This window comes from Bufo bufo, chromosome 3 (genome assembly GCF_905171765.1).
Source record: "Bufo bufo chromosome 3, aBufBuf1.1, whole genome shotgun sequence".
Classification (NCBI taxonomy): domain Eukaryota; kingdom Metazoa; phylum Chordata; class Amphibia; order Anura; family Bufonidae; genus Bufo; species Bufo bufo.
The window spans coordinates 96,916,475-96,935,497 of record NC_053391.1 but is presented as its reverse complement, the minus strand read 5'-3'; the positions used below and the strand labels follow the sequence as shown (position 1 = coordinate 96,935,497).

The 19,023-nt window shown below is 42.4% G+C and overlaps 1 protein-coding gene across 2 annotated transcripts in view; it reads left to right on the top strand.

The window, feature by feature from the left end:
• SPECC1 (sperm antigen with calponin homology and coiled-coil domains 1) overlaps window positions 1-19,023 on the top strand; it is a 270,775-nt gene that overhangs the window by 91,898 nt on the left and 159,854 nt on the right. For both annotated transcript variants that reach the window (XM_040423377.1, XM_040423378.1), the window contains exon 3: window positions 15,392-15,599. In XM_040423377.1, the coding sequence (XP_040279311.1) occupies window positions 15,392-15,599 (208 nt within the window). The remainder of the gene's footprint in view (window positions 1-15,391; window positions 15,600-19,023) is intronic.

Here is a 19,023-nt window from a genome sequence, read left to right as displayed (position 1 = left end):
GGGGTGCATCAGGGGGGCTTCAAATGGGACATGGCATCTAAAAACCAGTTCAGGTAAATTTGCCTTCCAAAAACCATATGGTGTTCCTTTCCTTCTGCGCCCTGCCGTGTGCCCGTACAGCAGTTTACGATCACATGTGGGGTGTTTCTGTAAACCGCAGAATCAGGGTAATAAATATTGAGGTTTTTTTTGGCTGTTAACCCTTGCTTTGCTACTGGAAAAAAATGGATTAAAATGTAAAATCTGCCAAAAAAGTGAAATTCCGAAATTTCATCTCCATTTTCCATCAATTCTTGTGGAACACCTAAAGGGTTAACAAAGTTTGTAAAATCAGTTTTGTATACCTTGAGGGGTGTAGTTTCTAAAATGGGGTCATTTTTGGGTGGTTTCTATTATGTAAGCCTCAAAGTGACTTCAGACCTGAACTGGTCCTTAAAAAGTGGGTTTTGGAAATTTTCCAAAATGTTTCAAGATTTGCTTCCAAACTTCTAAGCCTTGTAACATCCCCAAAAAATGTCATTTTCAAAATGATCCAAACATGAAGTAGACATATGGGGAAAGTAAAGTAATTACTATATTTTTTTTTTTTTTAAAAACATTGTTATTGAATTTTCAAAGAAAATTGACAAAATTAATCAAGCATTACATATGATATCTAACATCGAATGTTATCGAATGTTGAATGTTATCATTGGTCAGCAAAATGAATGTCCATGGTTACATGAATGCTTTGACAATAAATGACAATGACAGGCATTTAAATCAACCGTAATCTCTTGGGACCCAAACAATCCCTCCTTCCCTCCCCCCCCCTCTCTCTCCCCCCCCCCCCTCCAAATTACTATTTTTGAAGGTATTACTATCTATTATAAAAGTAGAGAAATTTAAAATTTGCTAATTTTCCAACATTTTTTATAAATTTTGGTATTTTTTTATGAATAAAAATGTTTTTTTTTTTTTTTTTTACTTAGTTTTACCACTGTCTTGAAGTACGATATGTGACGAGAAAACTTTCTCAGAATGGCCTGTATAAGTAAAAGCGTTTTAAAGTTATCACCACATAAAGTGACACATGTCAGATTTGCAGGAAGGTGAAAACAGGCCCGGGGTTGAAGGGGTTAAGCTCATGAGTGATATTGGCATTTCTGTCACTAATTTATGCTGCTCTCAGTGAGATCAGCATAAAGCTGATGACAGGTTCCCTTTAATTATTAGAAGCGTCCCTTGATTGTAAGCTGATCACAAAGTGTCCCCTTACTGTGACTGCCAGCAGTCACTTAGCATTTATTTTCCATGGATCACCACTAGAAGAGAAACTAAACATTAAAGGGATATTCCAAACTGGGACATTAATGGCATATCCACGGCATATGCCATAAATGGCCATAAATGTGTGATAGAGTGCCATCTCTGGTACCAACTTCTAATTTAAGAATGGGGTGCCAACCTGCAGACACCATGAATAGAGAGGTGGTGGCGTATATTTGGCTGTCTTTATTCACTTATATGGAAGTTCTTAAAATAGCCAAGCTAGCTTAAAAGGGTATTTTTGGAACTCGGTGGCCCAGTTTTCAAGATAGGAGCAGCTCCCAGAGGTGGGACCTACACATTTTGGACATTTATGGCAAATAGTAATACCTCTGACTGTACACCGAACATTCAGCTATTCCTCTGAACCTCTGTCCCCCCGTTAGAGTACATGCACAGTTGTCCCAGCTTACCATGCATGTGTTCTATGGAGAGGGGAATAAGTTTCAGATGGTCCTGCCGAAATTGTTGGGTTCAACCAATGATTATCTAACAAAGGGGTGTAGAACCTGTGTCCCGTTGGTCGCGTGTGGCTTGCACAGCCATGATTTGCTGCCCCCCTGTTCTGTGGACAGAGACACAGCTGATTATCTGCCTGTGCGATCAGCTGTCTCTGACTGCAGCATTGTACATAGCTGGTCTAGTAGGAGCAGGGCAGGTCCCTGGCTGTCAGTGAAGATATAAGCAGTTTATTACCGCTGGTGCCTTTTCCTTTCCTTGGTGATCGCCAGGTGTATCGGGCATAGCAGAGCTGCTGATCAGCTTTGTCTGTGTACAATGCCCCCACAGGGGGTTCTTTTAGTTACAGTGGAAAAGAGCAAAAAAAAAAAAGGGTTAGTGTCACATATTTATATTAGGTCTCAAAATAAATATATAATAAAATAAAAACGCCAGCGCCAACTGAAACTGTCGCCTTTATCAGCCCATTCATGCTAAGCTAAACATATTATATGTGAAGACGAACAGCACAAAATAGGGAAATCCACTTTTTAGTATTAGCATTTTGGTTTTAGCTTGTATATATTTGAAGAATAAGAAGCTGCAATATAAAAAAAATTACCTTTCCCCAAATAAATAACAAAAAATTGCTAAAACATATTAAAAAGCCCTATGTGTCGTATAAAAAATGATTTTGGTAGTCCAACAAATAAATTGCAACTGTTAAGGATTAACCAATGATTGCTTTTCCCGCTAATAAGGTTAAGTGCTTCCTGGTTATTTTAGGGCATCGGTCACACAGATCTAACCAATCGCTGTGGGACAGGAGGTAATAACCAATGAGCGCCGTCCTCTGCAGTGAAGGAAAGTGCTCAATAGGAGGCAGCATAGCAGGGATAGATAGGTCGCCACTTAAGCCGCCATTAGACTGCATAGTGGGGAACAAGTGTTCATAGGAATGCTCATTCCTGATAATCGGCCCGTATAATCCTGCCCTGCAGATAACGCTAGGGCTACACGGCGACATGTCGCGCAACAAACGGTACAAGAACACTGCAAAATGTGTCGAAGCGTTGTCGCGTGCCATTTTTTGGAATGATAGTCCATGGCGTTGCACTGCGACAAGTGACATACTGCGACAGTCACACAAAAATCCAACTTTGATGTATTCTTTGCAACTGTCGTGCCGCAGTGCGACACCATTGACTATCATTATGAAAAATGTTGCGTGATATTTCGGTGACAGATGTTGCCGTGTAGCTCTAGCCTAAATGAGCAAACGAGCAGGCTGATTGGCATCTTTTATCAGGATGAAAGATGCCTGATTATCGGCAGCACCTCTCCCCATGTAATCAGGATGTACTGCCGATCATCAGTAGAATTGAGTTAGAGAGGGATGTCTGCTGTAGCAATTATTCCTCCCCCAGTCACGTTCCATCAGCCTGTGTAATAGGCCTATGCAAACGTGAGCCAATCAAACATTTGAAACAATGGAACAGTTTGACAATGCGGCCCTCAGACCAAAAAAAGCTTGTGCACTTGTGATGTAACATGTATGGCCACCTTCACACGGTGCCCGTTCAAATGACTAGGTTACCTGTGTGGTTCAGGACTGGGCAAGTCCTCCAACTATTATTACCACTTTCCACTCTGGTCCTCTTTTCATGTAGATTCCCCTAATGGTACGTCCACATGAGACATCATTTGCAGTGTAAAAATCTGTGACAAATCCACACGACTTATATGCGACTTAGATTTTCCCCCAAAGTGGGAAATCTGCAGCATAAATTGACATGCTATGGGTTTCAAATCCTCACCGCGTGTCAGTGTACACTGCAGATTTTTTTCAGCAGCGCGTGGATGAGATTTGCTAAAATCTCATCACTATTGGTACTGTAATAGGCTACAGATTTTCACCGTGCAATTCCACAGCAAAATATCTGCAGTAAATCCGCCATGTGTGAACATGACCCAATATGCTAATGTAATTCCTAAATGTGACCCCACCTTTAAGGCTACTTTCACACTAGCGTTTTGGCTCTCCGTTTGTGAGATCCGTTCAGGGCTTTCACAAGCGGTCCAGAACGGAGACATAATACAACCGGATCCGTTCATGACAGATGCATGCAGTTGTATTATTGTAACGGAAGCGTTTTTGCTGATCCATGACGGATCCGCAAAAAACGCTAATGTGAAAGTAGCCCAAGTCTAATGGTAAGCCATATTAAGTTACTCATGTTATTACTGGCCGTGCAATAAGTTACTGTACAATGCTTCTTGCTTGCAACCAGTCACGTTCAGAATGGGTATAATGCTGAATATCAGCTGATCCACAGCGTTTAGTCCACCCTACAATCACCTAGTTGATCTAGTCTGTTTTCTAGGAATGTTGGCACATACGCTAAACTGGGAATAGGTAGTACAACTGCCTCGAACTGGGACCGGGTAGGGATAGTTGTGACACTGATAGAAAGTAACTCTTTAGCAGTGATCCTCAGGGTCACTGCACAGCATCTATCCTTCTTCATAATCAGCAAGAAAATGCACGATGAAAAATATAGTTGGGGCTACTGCTCGAGAGCCTATGTCACGGGTATAGACCTTGGCCCAGATTAAATATCTAAAATCTGACTAAAAAAGTGGCAAAAATTGGTAGTAGGGACTTTTTCTGTCATACTCTAATAGAGGGTAGGGTTTAGTGAAAAGTGGGTAAGTCTTTGTTGGAAAGGGGTGGGACCAATATATCCAATTATGCTCCCGAAAATTCTAGTGTAAAAAAACCTGTCTCAAAGTAAGGGCTCATTCAGACGGCCGTATGCTGTCCGCAAAAATACTGATAGCTATCCGTTTTTTTGCGGATCCGCAAAAAAAATGAAACATGTCCTATACTTGTCCGTGAAAATCAGGACATGGCCCCATTGAAGTCTGAGGGTCCGCAAAAATACTGAATGCTATCCGTTTTTTTGCGGATCCGTTTTTTTGCGGATCCGCAAAAAAACGGATAGCATTCAGTATTTTTGCGGACAGCATACGGCCGTCTGAATGAGCCCTAAGCCAACTAATAGTTGGTATAGAGTCAGAGAAAGTGTCTATCCCTGCAGCAGATTCGTCCTCCAGCCTGTGATAAATCTAGTGCAGGTCTAAGACAGCCTGTCTATGCTGACGCCATCTTTATGATTAAAGGGGCTATATGCCGCTATAAAAACGCCCAGGCCCCTCACACAGGTTGTACTTAACAGAAGTGACGCGGGTGTCGGGGAGCCAGGTAAGTAGAACCTGTGTGAGGGGCCCGGGCGCATGGAGAGTCATTTTAGGGGTTGGATAACCCCTTTTTAATAAATCTGGGCCTTTGTCTGGGTACTTGTACTCTGCTCATAGCCATGGGGTGTTTTGTATGTCGTTTGAGTAGAGGGTACCTTGTTTAGGGCGCACTCAAGTTCCTATGAATTACTATTTCTCATTCTCCGATGGATTGTATAATAGTTTGCACGCCTGCAAATTGAATCTTCTTTGCTTTCCATGGATCCCATTTATAGAGGGGGCAGATGCGGCAGCTGGTTCTATGTTTTTCAAGTAACATTTTAATGGTGTGTAAGTGACGTCAGACTCTTCTTCCTCATGTATTTGATCACCAGCCATCCGCTTGTCATGTGTTACACATATGTGGTATTGTTCTGGCACATAGTTACATGGGTTGCAATAACACACATTTACCAAGCTATAAGCCGTCCTCTGCTTTCGTGGTCCACTTTACGTAAATGGAGTTTTTGATGTATAACTTCACTGGGTTAATTTATGTCTCGCCCTAGGACATTCCTTAACTTAAAACCTTTATTGGTTAAAACTATTGTTGAGCGAAGCAAAGCGGAATTCGGTCCGAAGTTTAGAAAAAATACTTCGATTCGCAACGAAGCCAGATTTCCTCACGCTTCATGGGAACAAATGAAGTATTCCTAAAATGGCGGCTGGAAGTGTTACAAAGTGAAGGTAGGAAGCCCCAGAACGCGAGATCACCCATAATGCCGTGCAGCCAGCCAATCCGCAGATAGCCGTCCCCTGTGACATCACAGCCCCAAAACCCTCACCCCGCGCGGTCTCCGCCATTGTCGTGTGACCTGAGAATAGGGAGAGACGTGACAAGCGCTCATGCACTAGGGACAGTGTTGCTGCAATAATCCAGCGGCCACATTTGGTCCATCAACCATGTTCGGAATTTGGTTTTAACCCTAATAATTTTAAAATCAAAATAGTCTGGTGGGAACCACATGGGATTATCGTCATCTCTGTTGTGAATCCCTAAATTTTATTGCTTTTGAGGAAGGTTTTCCCACCTAAACGTTGTGTAGCATTTCTGGTACCATCACACAGGAGGACAGGAGCTGCTGCATACACGCTCCGGCGTCCCTGATCCCCGTAGGCGGGAGGAGGAACACACCCGGATAACCACAGCATCTGAAGAGTTAAAAGTCTGTGACAGGCATTACCACTGGTCACGGACATTAGTGCCAGGTGTCTGCTCTTTAAAACAGCAGATACATGTTGGCCATGGCACCCGCTGCACGCGCCATTTTTAAATGCCCGGCCGCCAACGTAAAATTACTTCACACTGAGATTGGGCCACCAAGTGGGAAGAATATGATTGGGCGGCACATTGGCCTAGGTATACCTGGTTTATATCGATTTATGACTAATCAATTTGTAACAAATCAAATTTCTTGGTGAACTTCGGCGAATTGGCTGAATCGAATTTTAAAAGGCACGCTCATCTCTAGTTAAAAGGCATGTGATTGATTCTTCTACACCATCGTACACCAGGCCCTTTCATCACGTCGATCATCATAATGTCATTTTCCACGTAGCAGAAGTTTTCCGCCACAATCTGCTTATGTTACTTAACCCCTTAGGGACCCATGATATACCGGTACGGCATGGTTCCCGAGTCCTTAAGGACCCATGACGTACCGGTACGTTATGTATAGTTCCGATCACCGGCGGGCGGTGAACGGAACCCGTTGCCTGCTCAAATCATTGAGCAGGCACCTCGGCTAAATGCGCGGGGGGGTCCCGTGTCGGCGATTGCCGCAAACCGCAGATCAATTCAGACCTGCGATTTGCGGATTTTACCTGGTGCGGCGGCGGTGGTGCCATCGGGTCCCCATGGGGCTGTAGGTGGGACCCGATTGCATGGAAGGCAGCGCGATGAAAAAAAAAAGTTGAAAAAATAAAGTTTTCCCCCAAAAAAATTAAGTTTCAAGTAAATATAAACAAAAACTTAATTTCCCCCAAATAAAGCTAAAAAAAAATTGGTAAAAAATAGGGAAGGGGGGGGGGGGGAGAAAGTATACATATTAGGTATCGGTGCGTCCGTATCGACCGGATCTATAAACACATCACATGACCTAACCCCTCAGATGAACACCATAAAAAATAAAAACTGTGCTAAATAAACAATTTTTTGGTCACCTTACATCACAAAAAGTACAACAGCAAGCGATTTAAAAAGGCGTTTGCCCACCAAAATAGTACCAATCTAACCGTCACCTCCTCCCGCAAAAAATGAGCCCCTACCTGAGACAAACGCCCAAAAAATAAAAAAAAATATGGCTCAGAATATGGAGACACTAAGGCCCCTTTCACACGAGCGAGTATTCCGCGCGGATGCGATGCGGGAGGTGAACGCATTGCACCCGCACTGAATACTGACCCATTCATTTCTATGGGGCTGTGCACACGAGCGGTGATTTTCACGCATCACTTTTGCGTTGCGTGAAAATCGCAGCATGCTCCTCTTTGTGCGTTTTTCACGTAACGCAGGCCCCATAGAAATGAATGGGGTTGCGTGAAAATCGCAAGCATCCGCAAGCAAGTGCGGATGCGGTGCGATTTTCACGCACGGTTGCTAGGAGACGATCGGGATGGAGACCCGAACCTTATTATTTTCCCTTATAACATGGTTATAAGGGAAAATAATAGCATTCTGAATACAGAATGCTAAGTAAAACAGGGCTGGAGGGGTTAAAAAAAAAAAAAAAAATTATTTAACTCACCTTAATCCACTTGCTCGCGATGCCCGGCATCTCCGTCTGACTCTTTTACTGTCTAGGACCTGTGGAGAGCATTAACTATAGTTTAAGGACCTGGGATGACGTCACTCCGGTCATCACATGGTACGTCACATGATCTTTTACCATGGTGATTCACCATGGTAAAAGATCATGTGACGTACCATATGATGACCAGAGTGACGTCATTCCAGGTCCTTAAACTATAGTTAATGCTCTCCACAGGTCCTAGACAGTAAAAGAGTCAGACGGAGATGCCCGGCATCGCGAGCAAGTGGATTAAGGTGAGTTAAATGATTTTTTATTTTTTTTAACCCCCTCCAGCCCTGTTTTACTTAGCATTCTGTATTCAGAATGCTATTATTTTCCCTTATAACCATGTTATAAGGGAAAATAATACTATTTACAGAACACCGATCCCAAGCCCGAACTTCTGTGAAGAAGTTCGGGTTTGGGTACCAAACACGCGCGATTTTTCTCACGCGAGTGCAAAACGCATTACAATGTTTTGCACTCGCGCGGAAAAATCGCGGGTGTTCCCGCAACGCACCCGGACATTTTTCCGCAACGCCCGTGTGAAAGAGGCCTAAGGCTACTTTCACACTTGCGGCAGGACGGATCCGATAGGCTGTTCACCCTGTCGGATCCGTCCTTCCGCTATTTCGCCATGCCGCCGCTCCGTCCCCATTGACTATAATGGGGACGGGGGCGGAGCTCCGGCGCAGCATGGCAGTGCACGGCGAAAGGCCACCTGACTAAAAGTCCTGCATGTCCGACTTTTTAGTCCGGCGGCCTCTCACCGCACACTGCCGTGCTACGCCGGAGCTCCGCCCCCGTCCCCATTATAGTCAATGGGGACGGAGCGGCGGCTCGGCGAAATAGCGGAAGGTCGGATCCGACAGGGTGAACAGCCTGTCGAATCCGTCCTGCCGCAAGTGTGAAAGTACCCTAAAACATAATTTTTTTTGTTTTAAAAAAGCTTATTGTGTAAAACTTGCATAAATTAAAAAAAGTATACATACTTGGTATCGCCGCGTTCATATCGACCGGCTTTATAAAAATATCACATGACCTAACTCCTCAGATGAACACCGTAAAAAATAAAAACTGTGCTAAATAAACAATTTGTCACCTTACATCACAAAACGTGTAATAGCAAGCGATCAAAAAGTCATATGCACCCTAATATAGTGCCAATCAAACCGTCATCTCATCCCGCAAAAAATGAGACCCTATCTGAGATAATCGCCCGAAAAATGAAAAAAATATGGCTCTCAGAATATGGAGACACTTAAAACATGATTTTTTTTTTGCTTCAAAAAAAGAAATCATTGTGTTAAACTTGCATAAATAAAAAAAATGTATACATATTAGGTATCGCCGCATCCGTGACAACCTGCTCTATAAAAATATCACATGATCTAACCTGTAAGATGAATGTTGTAAATAGCAAAAAATTAAAACGGTGCCAAAACAGCTATTTCTTGTTATCTTGCCTCACAAAAAGTGTAATATAGAGCAACCAAAAATCATATGTACCCTAAACTAGTACCAACAATACTGCCACCCTAGCCCCTAGTTTCTAAAATGGGGCCACTTTTTTGGAGTTTCTACTCTAGGGGTGCATCAGGGGGGCTTCAAATGGGACATGGTGTAAAAAAAAAAACAGTCCAGCAAAATCTGCCTTCCAAAAACCGTATGGCATTCCTTTCCTTCTGCGCCCTGCCGTGTGCCCGTACAGTAGTTTACGACCACATATAGGGTGTTTCTGTAAACTACAGAATCAGGGCCATAAATATTGAGTTTTGTTTGGCTGTTAACCCTTGCTTTGTTACTGGGAAAAATGGATTAAAATGGAAAATTTGCCAAAAAATTGAAAATTCTGAAATTTCATCTCCATTTGCCAATAACTCTTGTGGAACACCTAAAGGGTTAACGACGTTTGTAAAATCAGTTTTGAATACCTTGAGGGGTGTAGTTTCTTAGATGGGGTCACTTTTTTGGAGTTTCTACTCTAGGGGTGCATCAGGGGGGCTTCAAATGGGACATGGTGTCAAAAAAAACAGTCCAGCAAAATCTGCCTTCCAAAAACCGTATGGCATTCCTTTCCTTCTGCGCCCTGCCGTGTACCCGTACAGTAGTTTACGACCACATATGGGGTGTTTCTGTAAACTACAGAATCCCGGCCATAAATATTGAGTTTGGCTTGGCTGTTAACCCTTGCTTTGTAACTGGAAAAAAACTATTAAAATGGAAAATCTGCCAAAAAAGGGAAATTTTGAAATTGTATGTCTATTTTCCATTAATTCTTGTGGAACGCCTAAAGGGTTAACAAAGTTTGTAAAATCAGTTTTGAATACCTTGAGTTTATAGAATGGGGTCATTTTTGGGTGGTTTCTATTATGTAAGCCTCGCAAAGTGACTTCAGACCTGAACTGGTCCCTAAAAATTGGGTTTTTGAAAATTTCTGAAAAATTTCAAGATTTGCTTCTGAACCTTTAAGCCTAGTAACATCCCCAAAAAATTTAATTTCATTCCCAAAATGATTCAAATAACTATTTTAGGAGGTATTACTATGTATTATAGAAGTAGATAAATTGAAAGTTGGAAATTTGAAATTTTTTACAAATTTTTGGTAAATTTGGTATTTTTTTATAAATAAAAATGATTTTTTTTAACTCCATTTTAACAGTGTCATGAAGTACAATATGTGACGAGAAAACAATCTCAGAATGCCCTGGATAAGTCAAAGCGTTTTAAAGTTATCAGCACTTAAAGTGACACTGTTCAGATTTGCAAAAAATGGCCAAGTCCTTAAAGGGAGTCTGTCACCTCCATATGGCCATATACAGTGCTTACATGGCTCTGTAGCACACCTATACAGGATTGTAACGGTACCTTTGTTCTTTAGATTTGCACCAGCAGGAAAAACTAAGTTTAATTCATATGCAAATGAGGACTCGCAAGTGCCCAGGGGCGGCGTTCAGTGTGTAGGTGCCCAAGCTGCTCTGCCTTCTTTTCACTTTACTCCTCCCCAGTCTCTGCCTTTTCCCTATCGATGAGGCAAGTCTAAAGAACAAAGGTACCGTTACAATCCTGTATAGGTGTGCTACAGAGCCATGTAAGCACTGTATATGGCCATATGGAGGTGACAGACTCCCTTTAAGGTGAAATGGGGCCGAGTCCTTAAGGGGTTAAGCATACTGTAGATTTAAAAATCTGCAACATGCCCTAAATAGGGCTGGTATTTTTCTGCAGTGTGTAAAAGGGGTTTTGTACATTTGTTTTAGATTTTCCGTGCCTGATTCTGCACCAAAAACCTGCAACAATTATACCATGTGTGAACATAGACTAATAGTGACCATAGGGGTTTCTCTGAAATGGGACTCCATGTCATGTAATAATACCGTAGTGTTTTGCTCCATTTTGCCATTGCAAAAATTCCTGGTGTGTATTACGTGCAGATTTTCGTGTGGAAAATCCTCAGCATTATACAATGCCAGCTAAGTAGATGGGATTTTGAAGTTATTTTTGTGGGGATTTTCAGCTACGCAGAGGGTGTGATTGGGGAAATCCTGTGTCAAAATCCGCAAGTAACACAGCCGGATTTTGGTGCGGAAACTCATCGAACCCCATATGGAAAATCTGAATAAACTACACTGCCAAATCTGTAATGTTTGCAAATACAGTATTGTAGCTGCATGTACAGCTGTTACAGAAAAGATCGGCGATCCTCATCTGGACGCGTATAACCTGTAGTCATAAAATGCATTGTGCGGAGTAATAGCCACAAAGCTGCTGAATGTTCAGTGTGGACTGGGGTTGCTTCGTTTAGGGATCCAGGTGTTTAAAATAAGGTTTTGCTGGTTCCAGAAAGAAATCAATGTGTGAGGCTTCGCTGTGATTTGTTTTTTATTCTGTGTCCTGGGAGATGGGGTCACCGTGCGTTGTGGATGGGAATCGGAAAGAGGAGAAGGAAGTGGTGGGCAGCTGGATTTAGTTGACTTGAATATCAATGCCAAATGGCACCCCCCCTGATGTGAAAAGGTCAGGGGTTTCCAGATGTGCATGGACGTTTATGAGGTGAGTGGAATACAGTAGACTTATTTGCCTGATGTTGCAGAGTCCTGTGGGAAATGGCAGAATTGTTCAATATTAAGATTTAATGGAATCCTGCTGTTTGTTTTAGTTTTTTTTTTATTTTGGAAATCTTTGTTAATTTTTATTGTTTTGTTTAAAACTTCCTTTCCTTTTTGGAATTTTTGTTAGATGTCGATTTTAGACTTTTATACAGCAAAAACATATATACGGTTTATTTTTTTCACATTGATTTTATTAGATAATTACAGTATATTACACACATAAACGAAGTAGATTTCTAGGATCACACAAGCAAAGCAAAACAGTATTAATTAAGGAATAGCAGGGTACGCCGGTCTTAATGACCCCTTGTAGTTGGCGGTGGATAACTTTGGCGTATCCAGTGCAGGTCTAAATGTAACACAGCTTCCTTGCTGTCTTACATTTAGACCATTTCTACGCCTAGCGTAGAAGATGATGAATGAGATGGGCCGGCCTGCCCGGCCCCTACCCCGCCCACGCCATGCCCAATTTTTTAGACCTGGCGTGAGTGGGAAAAAGTTTCAGATTGTGTAAATGACCACCATAGTTGTTAAATGAGGTGTGTACTATTTTAACCAGGTTAAGACCCTTCCTGACCAGACACATTGGCCCTGATTTATCAAGACCGACTCCGAAAGTCCGTGAGTCAGGGTGAAATCTAAATCCGCTCCGAGCTGCCATAGATCTCAGCCATAATTTTTGCCTGTTTCTGGTGTAAATAATAAATGTGCTGGGGTTGAATGCCCCGCCCACATCGCACCCTCGCCAGTTCCCCTTTTAGGAAACCTGGCAAGGGTGGCGTAAAAATAAGATGGCATTTTAAAAATAGCAAAAACAAGTCTTGCAACTTTTTAACCGCAAAAAACTGCCTCCATTTTCAGTCTATTTATTGTTTATTTTTTTAACATCAGCATTCATATATTTTTTTCCTGTACGGTTACTTAATAATTTTTCATCTTTTTTAGTGATACATAGGGTTTTATTTGATGTGTTTTATTTTTCATACTATTTTTCCATTTTTCATTAGTGGCACAAAGTGCAACAAAAAAATAAAAGATATATATATAGATATATATTTATATATATATATATCTATAAATTTTCATTATTTTTTTTTTTTATTATGTCTCCTCTGTTATGGTGATTTTGATGTAGATGATATATAGTTAGTCACTAATGATGGGACTAGATGCTGAAGTTTGGGGCTAATGGTGGCCGTTGTTTACATTCCTCCCCCATCCCCCCAAAAAAGTCCAAAACATTATCATTTAATGAAGACCATTAAAAAAATCACACACCATGAGTACAGTACCGCAGGATCGGTCTACACGTTTCGAACCTGATTGTTCTTAAACATGGTTCAGGGGAGCACCTGATATTGGGGGAGAACCTGCATGAAGTTTACGGACAATTTTCTCAGTTTCACATCAACTACAGGTTTAGACTTTGAGTCTCAGGACTATAATATTTGGACTTCACAATACATTGATCCATGAATGTCTTAGATCATCTTACGCCAATGAAGGTAGAAGACTACAATATGTAGTTATTCTTAAAGGTGATGTGCCATAATCATATTCATCACTATCTACAGGATAGGTGATAAATGTCTGATTGGGATGGGGGTGATCTGGTCACTGAGACCTTCACCGGTTCTGAGGACACAGGTCCCATGCCCCCCATTTGGATGGTGCAGCTCAGCTATCTCCATCTGTCCCAAAGAGACTAATGGAACTTCTGAATGAACACTTGACCACCACTCAATTCAAGTAGGGGACACGGGACCCCTGTTCTTGTGCATAGTTTGGGTTCCAGCCATTGCACCTCCCGCAATCAGAAACCCTTTACCTATCCTGTGATGGATAAGAACATCCATTATAGAGGTAAATATACAGTATAACCGCTCCTAATGGTCAGGGTAAGTCAAGGATGAGACTGATGTTTGCACTTCATCTGAAGTATCTAATGTTTCCTTTATGTTAGAATCCAGCTAACCGTCTGGCACTTGATCGTAATGTGAAGAATATATCCTGCTGAATGACGTAATAGACTAGCCCCAGGGCTTGGAATATTTGAGTCTGTTCCATATGTGCTCATGGACACTCCTTTGTTGATGTGGTAAATGTCTGTACCCTGTGGTATTGTTAATCCTCACACAGTGAGTGTTCATCCTGTTCCTCTGTTCAATCGACCTTAGTGACTTATGAAATAAGGGATGATTCAGTGATTAGCGAGTCCTCTCTGCATTTGATTTCCATAGTCTGAGCAGATGAACCAAAGAAGCCGTGGAGCGGCATTCCTACACGAATGCTGTAGGTCAGGCCTTGACATCACTCCTGATTGATGGTTCAGTTATGTCTCCTCAGGACATATATCATAGTTGTTCAAAATTTAAAGGGCAAGTCCAGATTTGTAAAGCATTTTGCAAAGTGTGAAACCCTGGATTTCTGTTTTTATTAAGCCGAAGAAACTAGTCTTTAAAATCAATTTGTAGTTAGAAAAAAAAAAAGTCGCCGCTCTCTACCTCCACCCACTTTATCTGACTTATCTGAATATGGCGCTCGTTCTGAATGCCGTACTTCTCTATGTATTTACGACGGCCAAATGGCATAAATACATTGATAAATCTCTCTATGCAGCTATATTATAAGACTGTCTGGCTGAAGCCACCACTTGCGGGAGCTCAGTGCACAGGAATTTATACAATCACCATTGACTCCAATGGAAGCTGTAAAAAATCTCTTTGCACTGAGCTCCCCTAGTGGTGTCTGCATAAAAATGCAGTGTTTTCATGTCTGGAACATAAGAAAGAGTTCAGCACCAGGCTCCTCTTCCCTCGGGCACCTTTTCATGGTCGCGTGGTCTGCCTCCATGTTAGGTACGCCACTAGAGATAAACAATAGTTGAGCAACTTTATAAATACATGATGTAACAGAGTTAGTCTGTATTATAGTCCAGAGCTGGTTGCGATGGATCATCACAGAGTGGTATTACCAGCTATTTCCTGCCATATCGAGAACAGGAGCAGAAAGTGGAGTGCATTGGGGGCCCGGCACCATCAGAATGGCAGTGGCAGGGGATCGTTGAGGTGAGTATGAGCTCCTTTAATTTTTTTAAACCACATCCAAACTTTTTTTTTTTTTTGTGTTGGGATTCCCATTTAAATATATAACATCCCCTGAGGAATGCAGAGACATCATGAGTTCTTTGCAAATAACATCAACTGAACTTTTATTGAATGTGTCACGTAGAGGTTGGATACCTCCTGAACTCTGGAATCTGCCTCTTTAATCCAATATTCGATGAACAATGATAGGATAAGCTTCATTACATTTACAGATTACTGTGCTTGCCTTTTGTAATGTTTGCATAATATATATGGAGGCCTTCTAACATTGAAATCTGTAACCCCAGTGCTGTAGGTAGACTGGTGATATTTTATGCTTATAATGTGTCCACAGGTGGAAACTGAGTGCCATGACCTGAAGGAACTGGGTGACCAGAGGGAAGAGCAGTTGAAATCTGCAAACCTGAAGCTACTGGAGAAGAGCACTGAGAGAGAGTCAGAGATAAAAGACATGAAGGACACTATATTTGAACTGGAGGACCAAGTAGAGCAACATCGTGCTGTGAAACTACATAACAACCAGCTCATCAGTGACCTGGAAAGTAAGTATTCAATGAATGGGAAAGCCTACCATGGAAGCTGTGATGAATCGGGAGCTTTGACTATTGAGATCACTGATCTATACTGTGTAGGTTTATTTCAGGCCATATTTAGGCTTGGTCTATCAAATCTGTGGTTTCAACAGAAAAGCCACAGCAATCTCAGCAAACCTTAGAGATGTTCTACTTGGGTGGTCACACAGGGCATACCAACTGCTACTAAAGAGAGAACCAACTGGCAACCAAGACTTCAGACCCTGACCACCAGAAAACTCCAGGAGAATTTATTTTTTAAAGGATCCGACTGAGTTAAAATAGAAAATAAGCATTGCTCTCCTCACCGGTCCCCTGCCTGCTGCTGTTCTGACACTGCTGCTATCATCACTGCTTTCTACTTCCTTTGTCCCGGCCCGACAGAAATTGGCTGGAAATGTCTGTAACCAATCCTCGGCCACAGTGGTGACATCACTCAGTCTGAGTGATAGGCTGAGTGGTTTTTCCAGCCATTTCCTGTCCTTGATCTGGGAAAAGGAAGTAGAGAGCATCAGATTTCTTTATGTATAGAACTGTTATTTGGGCACTGTATGCTTGTATGATTTTGGCACTGTATGGTGGTATTTATGTTGTATGGCACTACTACCATATGAAAGTAAGGTACTGGTACCTGGTCCATGCACATGACCCATACATTTTATGCATTTTCCAGACTTCATAATTATATTCGATGCTAAATTTACCGCCCTACACATGGCTGCTTGTTCATAGTTCCTATACCGTCCTTGAAGACATTCTGCGGTATTGTCTCCCTCCACCGCTCCCCATTAAGAGTGACTGAACAGAAAACTTCTCACTTGGTCTTCTTCCAGGCAGGAAGCTTGTTGTGATTAGATAATACAGCAATAGAACTAGGAGGTCATCTGTGTGCTGCATGACAGAGGATAAGGCGATCTCCAAGGAAACTTAGAAAATCCATTAAGACGGCAGTCAAGAGAGATTTATGGATAAAATGTGTCTTCATGTAAAATGACTGCAGAAAATATAGGGAAAACTGGACCTCATATATCACGGTGAGAGGTCACAGTCTGAAATTTGGAAGCATTGTGATCCGAGCCATGTTTGTCTCTGTCGCATAGAACATGGATAATTTGCTGTCTGCAAGCCATACAATTTAATGGGGGTTGTCCAGATTTTACTAAGTGATGGTCTATCCTCACTAGCTGATTGGCGGAGGTCTGACACCCTGCAATGCCACACACAAACCCTGGATAGACAAGGTGCCGTTTCTGGAACCTAGGACCCATGTTTTTGTAACGTGTGCTGATCCGCAGGGGTTCAACACTCTTCACCCCCACCGGTCAACTGTTTGGGTATAGCTCCGTCAGTGGAAGCTGGTGACAGAAGGTCTACCTTGTAATGGAGGGAACTCCTTACTACAGTGCTACTCCCTCCACTACAGGGTTTGCAGAGCTGTGTATTTCCAGCGCCGACTTCCGGCAATGGAGCTATACCCAAACACCTGATCAGTGGGGGTGCAGGGTGTAGGACCCTGACGATCACCTAGTGATGGCCCATCCTGAGGATAGGTCATCATTTAGTAAAGGCTGAACAACCCCTTTAAAGAGGTTGTCCAAGACTACAAAAACATGGCTGCTATATTCCAGAAACAGCGCCTTGCCTATCTCGGGGTTGTGTGCGGTATTGCAGGTCCGCTTCACTGAAGTGAATGGAGCTGAGGTGAAGTACCACAACCTTGTAACAGGTGTGGCGCTATTTTTGGAAGGAAGCAGCAATAAATCCTGTGAAGTCCCTTTAATTATAACAGCCTTCACCAATGTTTTATGATCAACATGGTGCAAACTGGATTATCACATATAAAAGTATACGTGACTTGTAAGGAGAAGAAGCCTCCAGGAAGGCAGCTGATGGTAAAATCTGAACATAAAACATGCTATGTTCACTTTTTTTTTTTGTAAATTTGAGGATCCTCCTGATCGGTTCTCTGTGCTCTGCCATCTGCCTTGATTTTTATGAGAATCCAGATAATTGCTTTCCTGCTGGACTATTAGGCTTTCATTTCTAGACAGCTGATTGCTGAATTAAGGGGGTTTTCTCAGGACAGACATTGATAGCATATCACTAGGACATGCCATGTGTTGCAGTCCACTGCTGTAATCCCCGCTGCTATAATCCTCGCTAGAACAAAGTAGCACCTGCACCAGGAAAGCCCAGAGCAACCTCATCCCTTGTCAGCTTGTCTCTGATTATTTAGGGCCTATATGGTTGCCAGTTGATTAGAATGGACCGGCCATGGGGTCTCTGGAAAACTCTGATTAGATCTGACTTGGAGAAGTGGTACAGCGCTTTTCTAGAGCTACTGCCACTTTGTTCTAGTGACAGCAGTCATGTCCTAGCACCCCGCCATGAGGTCTGTCATGAGACATTTTACTTTATCAAAATTGTTACTACTAATTCGGGTCTCTAGGTCAGCATAGGCTAAATAACGGGACGGGGGGTGGGGGTCACATTAAGCTTGATAGTATGTAGCTTCCTATTCTTCAATTTACCTTCTTCTTGAAAAAAGCTGTTTAAGTCCTGCAGGACTCCTAAGAAAAGCCTGAGATTCCTGCCTCCCTCGTCCCCCACCCTTGACTCTCCCTGTATACAAACCTATTCTAGACATGCTATCAATTGCTATTTTCCGGCAAAAGGTACCAGGACTCGTAGGTGTTCCCACCAGCACTTAAAGGGGTTTTCAGAGATTATTATTATTTTTTTTTTTACTGATGACTCTTAACACGTTCATTGATCACGTGGCCTAGGAGCAGCTCAGCCCTATTCAGGTGAATTGTGCTGAGCTGCAATACTGAGCACAGCCACTATAAAATGTACGGCGCTGTGCTTGGTAAGCAGAAAGAAGGCAATGGCGCTCACAAAAGCACTAGTGCCTTCTCAAAACAGCTGATCGGCGGGGGTCCTGGGTATCAGACCCCCACTGATCAGATACTGATGACCTACCCTTTTAAAGGGGTTGTCCAAGATCAAGAAAAAAAATGACCAAGGAGAGTGGATGATGCATAAAAAAAGTACAACAGTCTAAGGCCTCCTGCAGACGACAGTGTTTTTTCAGTGTCAGTGATTTGGCTTCAGTGGTCCGTGTCCGATTTTGCTTCAGTTGTGTTTCCTTGTGTCTTCCTTTTTTTAGTATGTTGTCCGTGTCCGTTTTTTTTCTACAAGACCTTGGTGCAATAAAATTACAATTTTACATTAACCTTCCTTTTTTTTACCCTGTCAGACAAAAAAAAAGGAAGACACAAGGAAACACAACTGAAGCAAAATCGGACACGGACCACTGAAGCCAAATCACGGACAGTGAAAAAACACTGTCGTGTGCATGAGGCCAGAGGTGGACTCCACTGATGAGGCAATT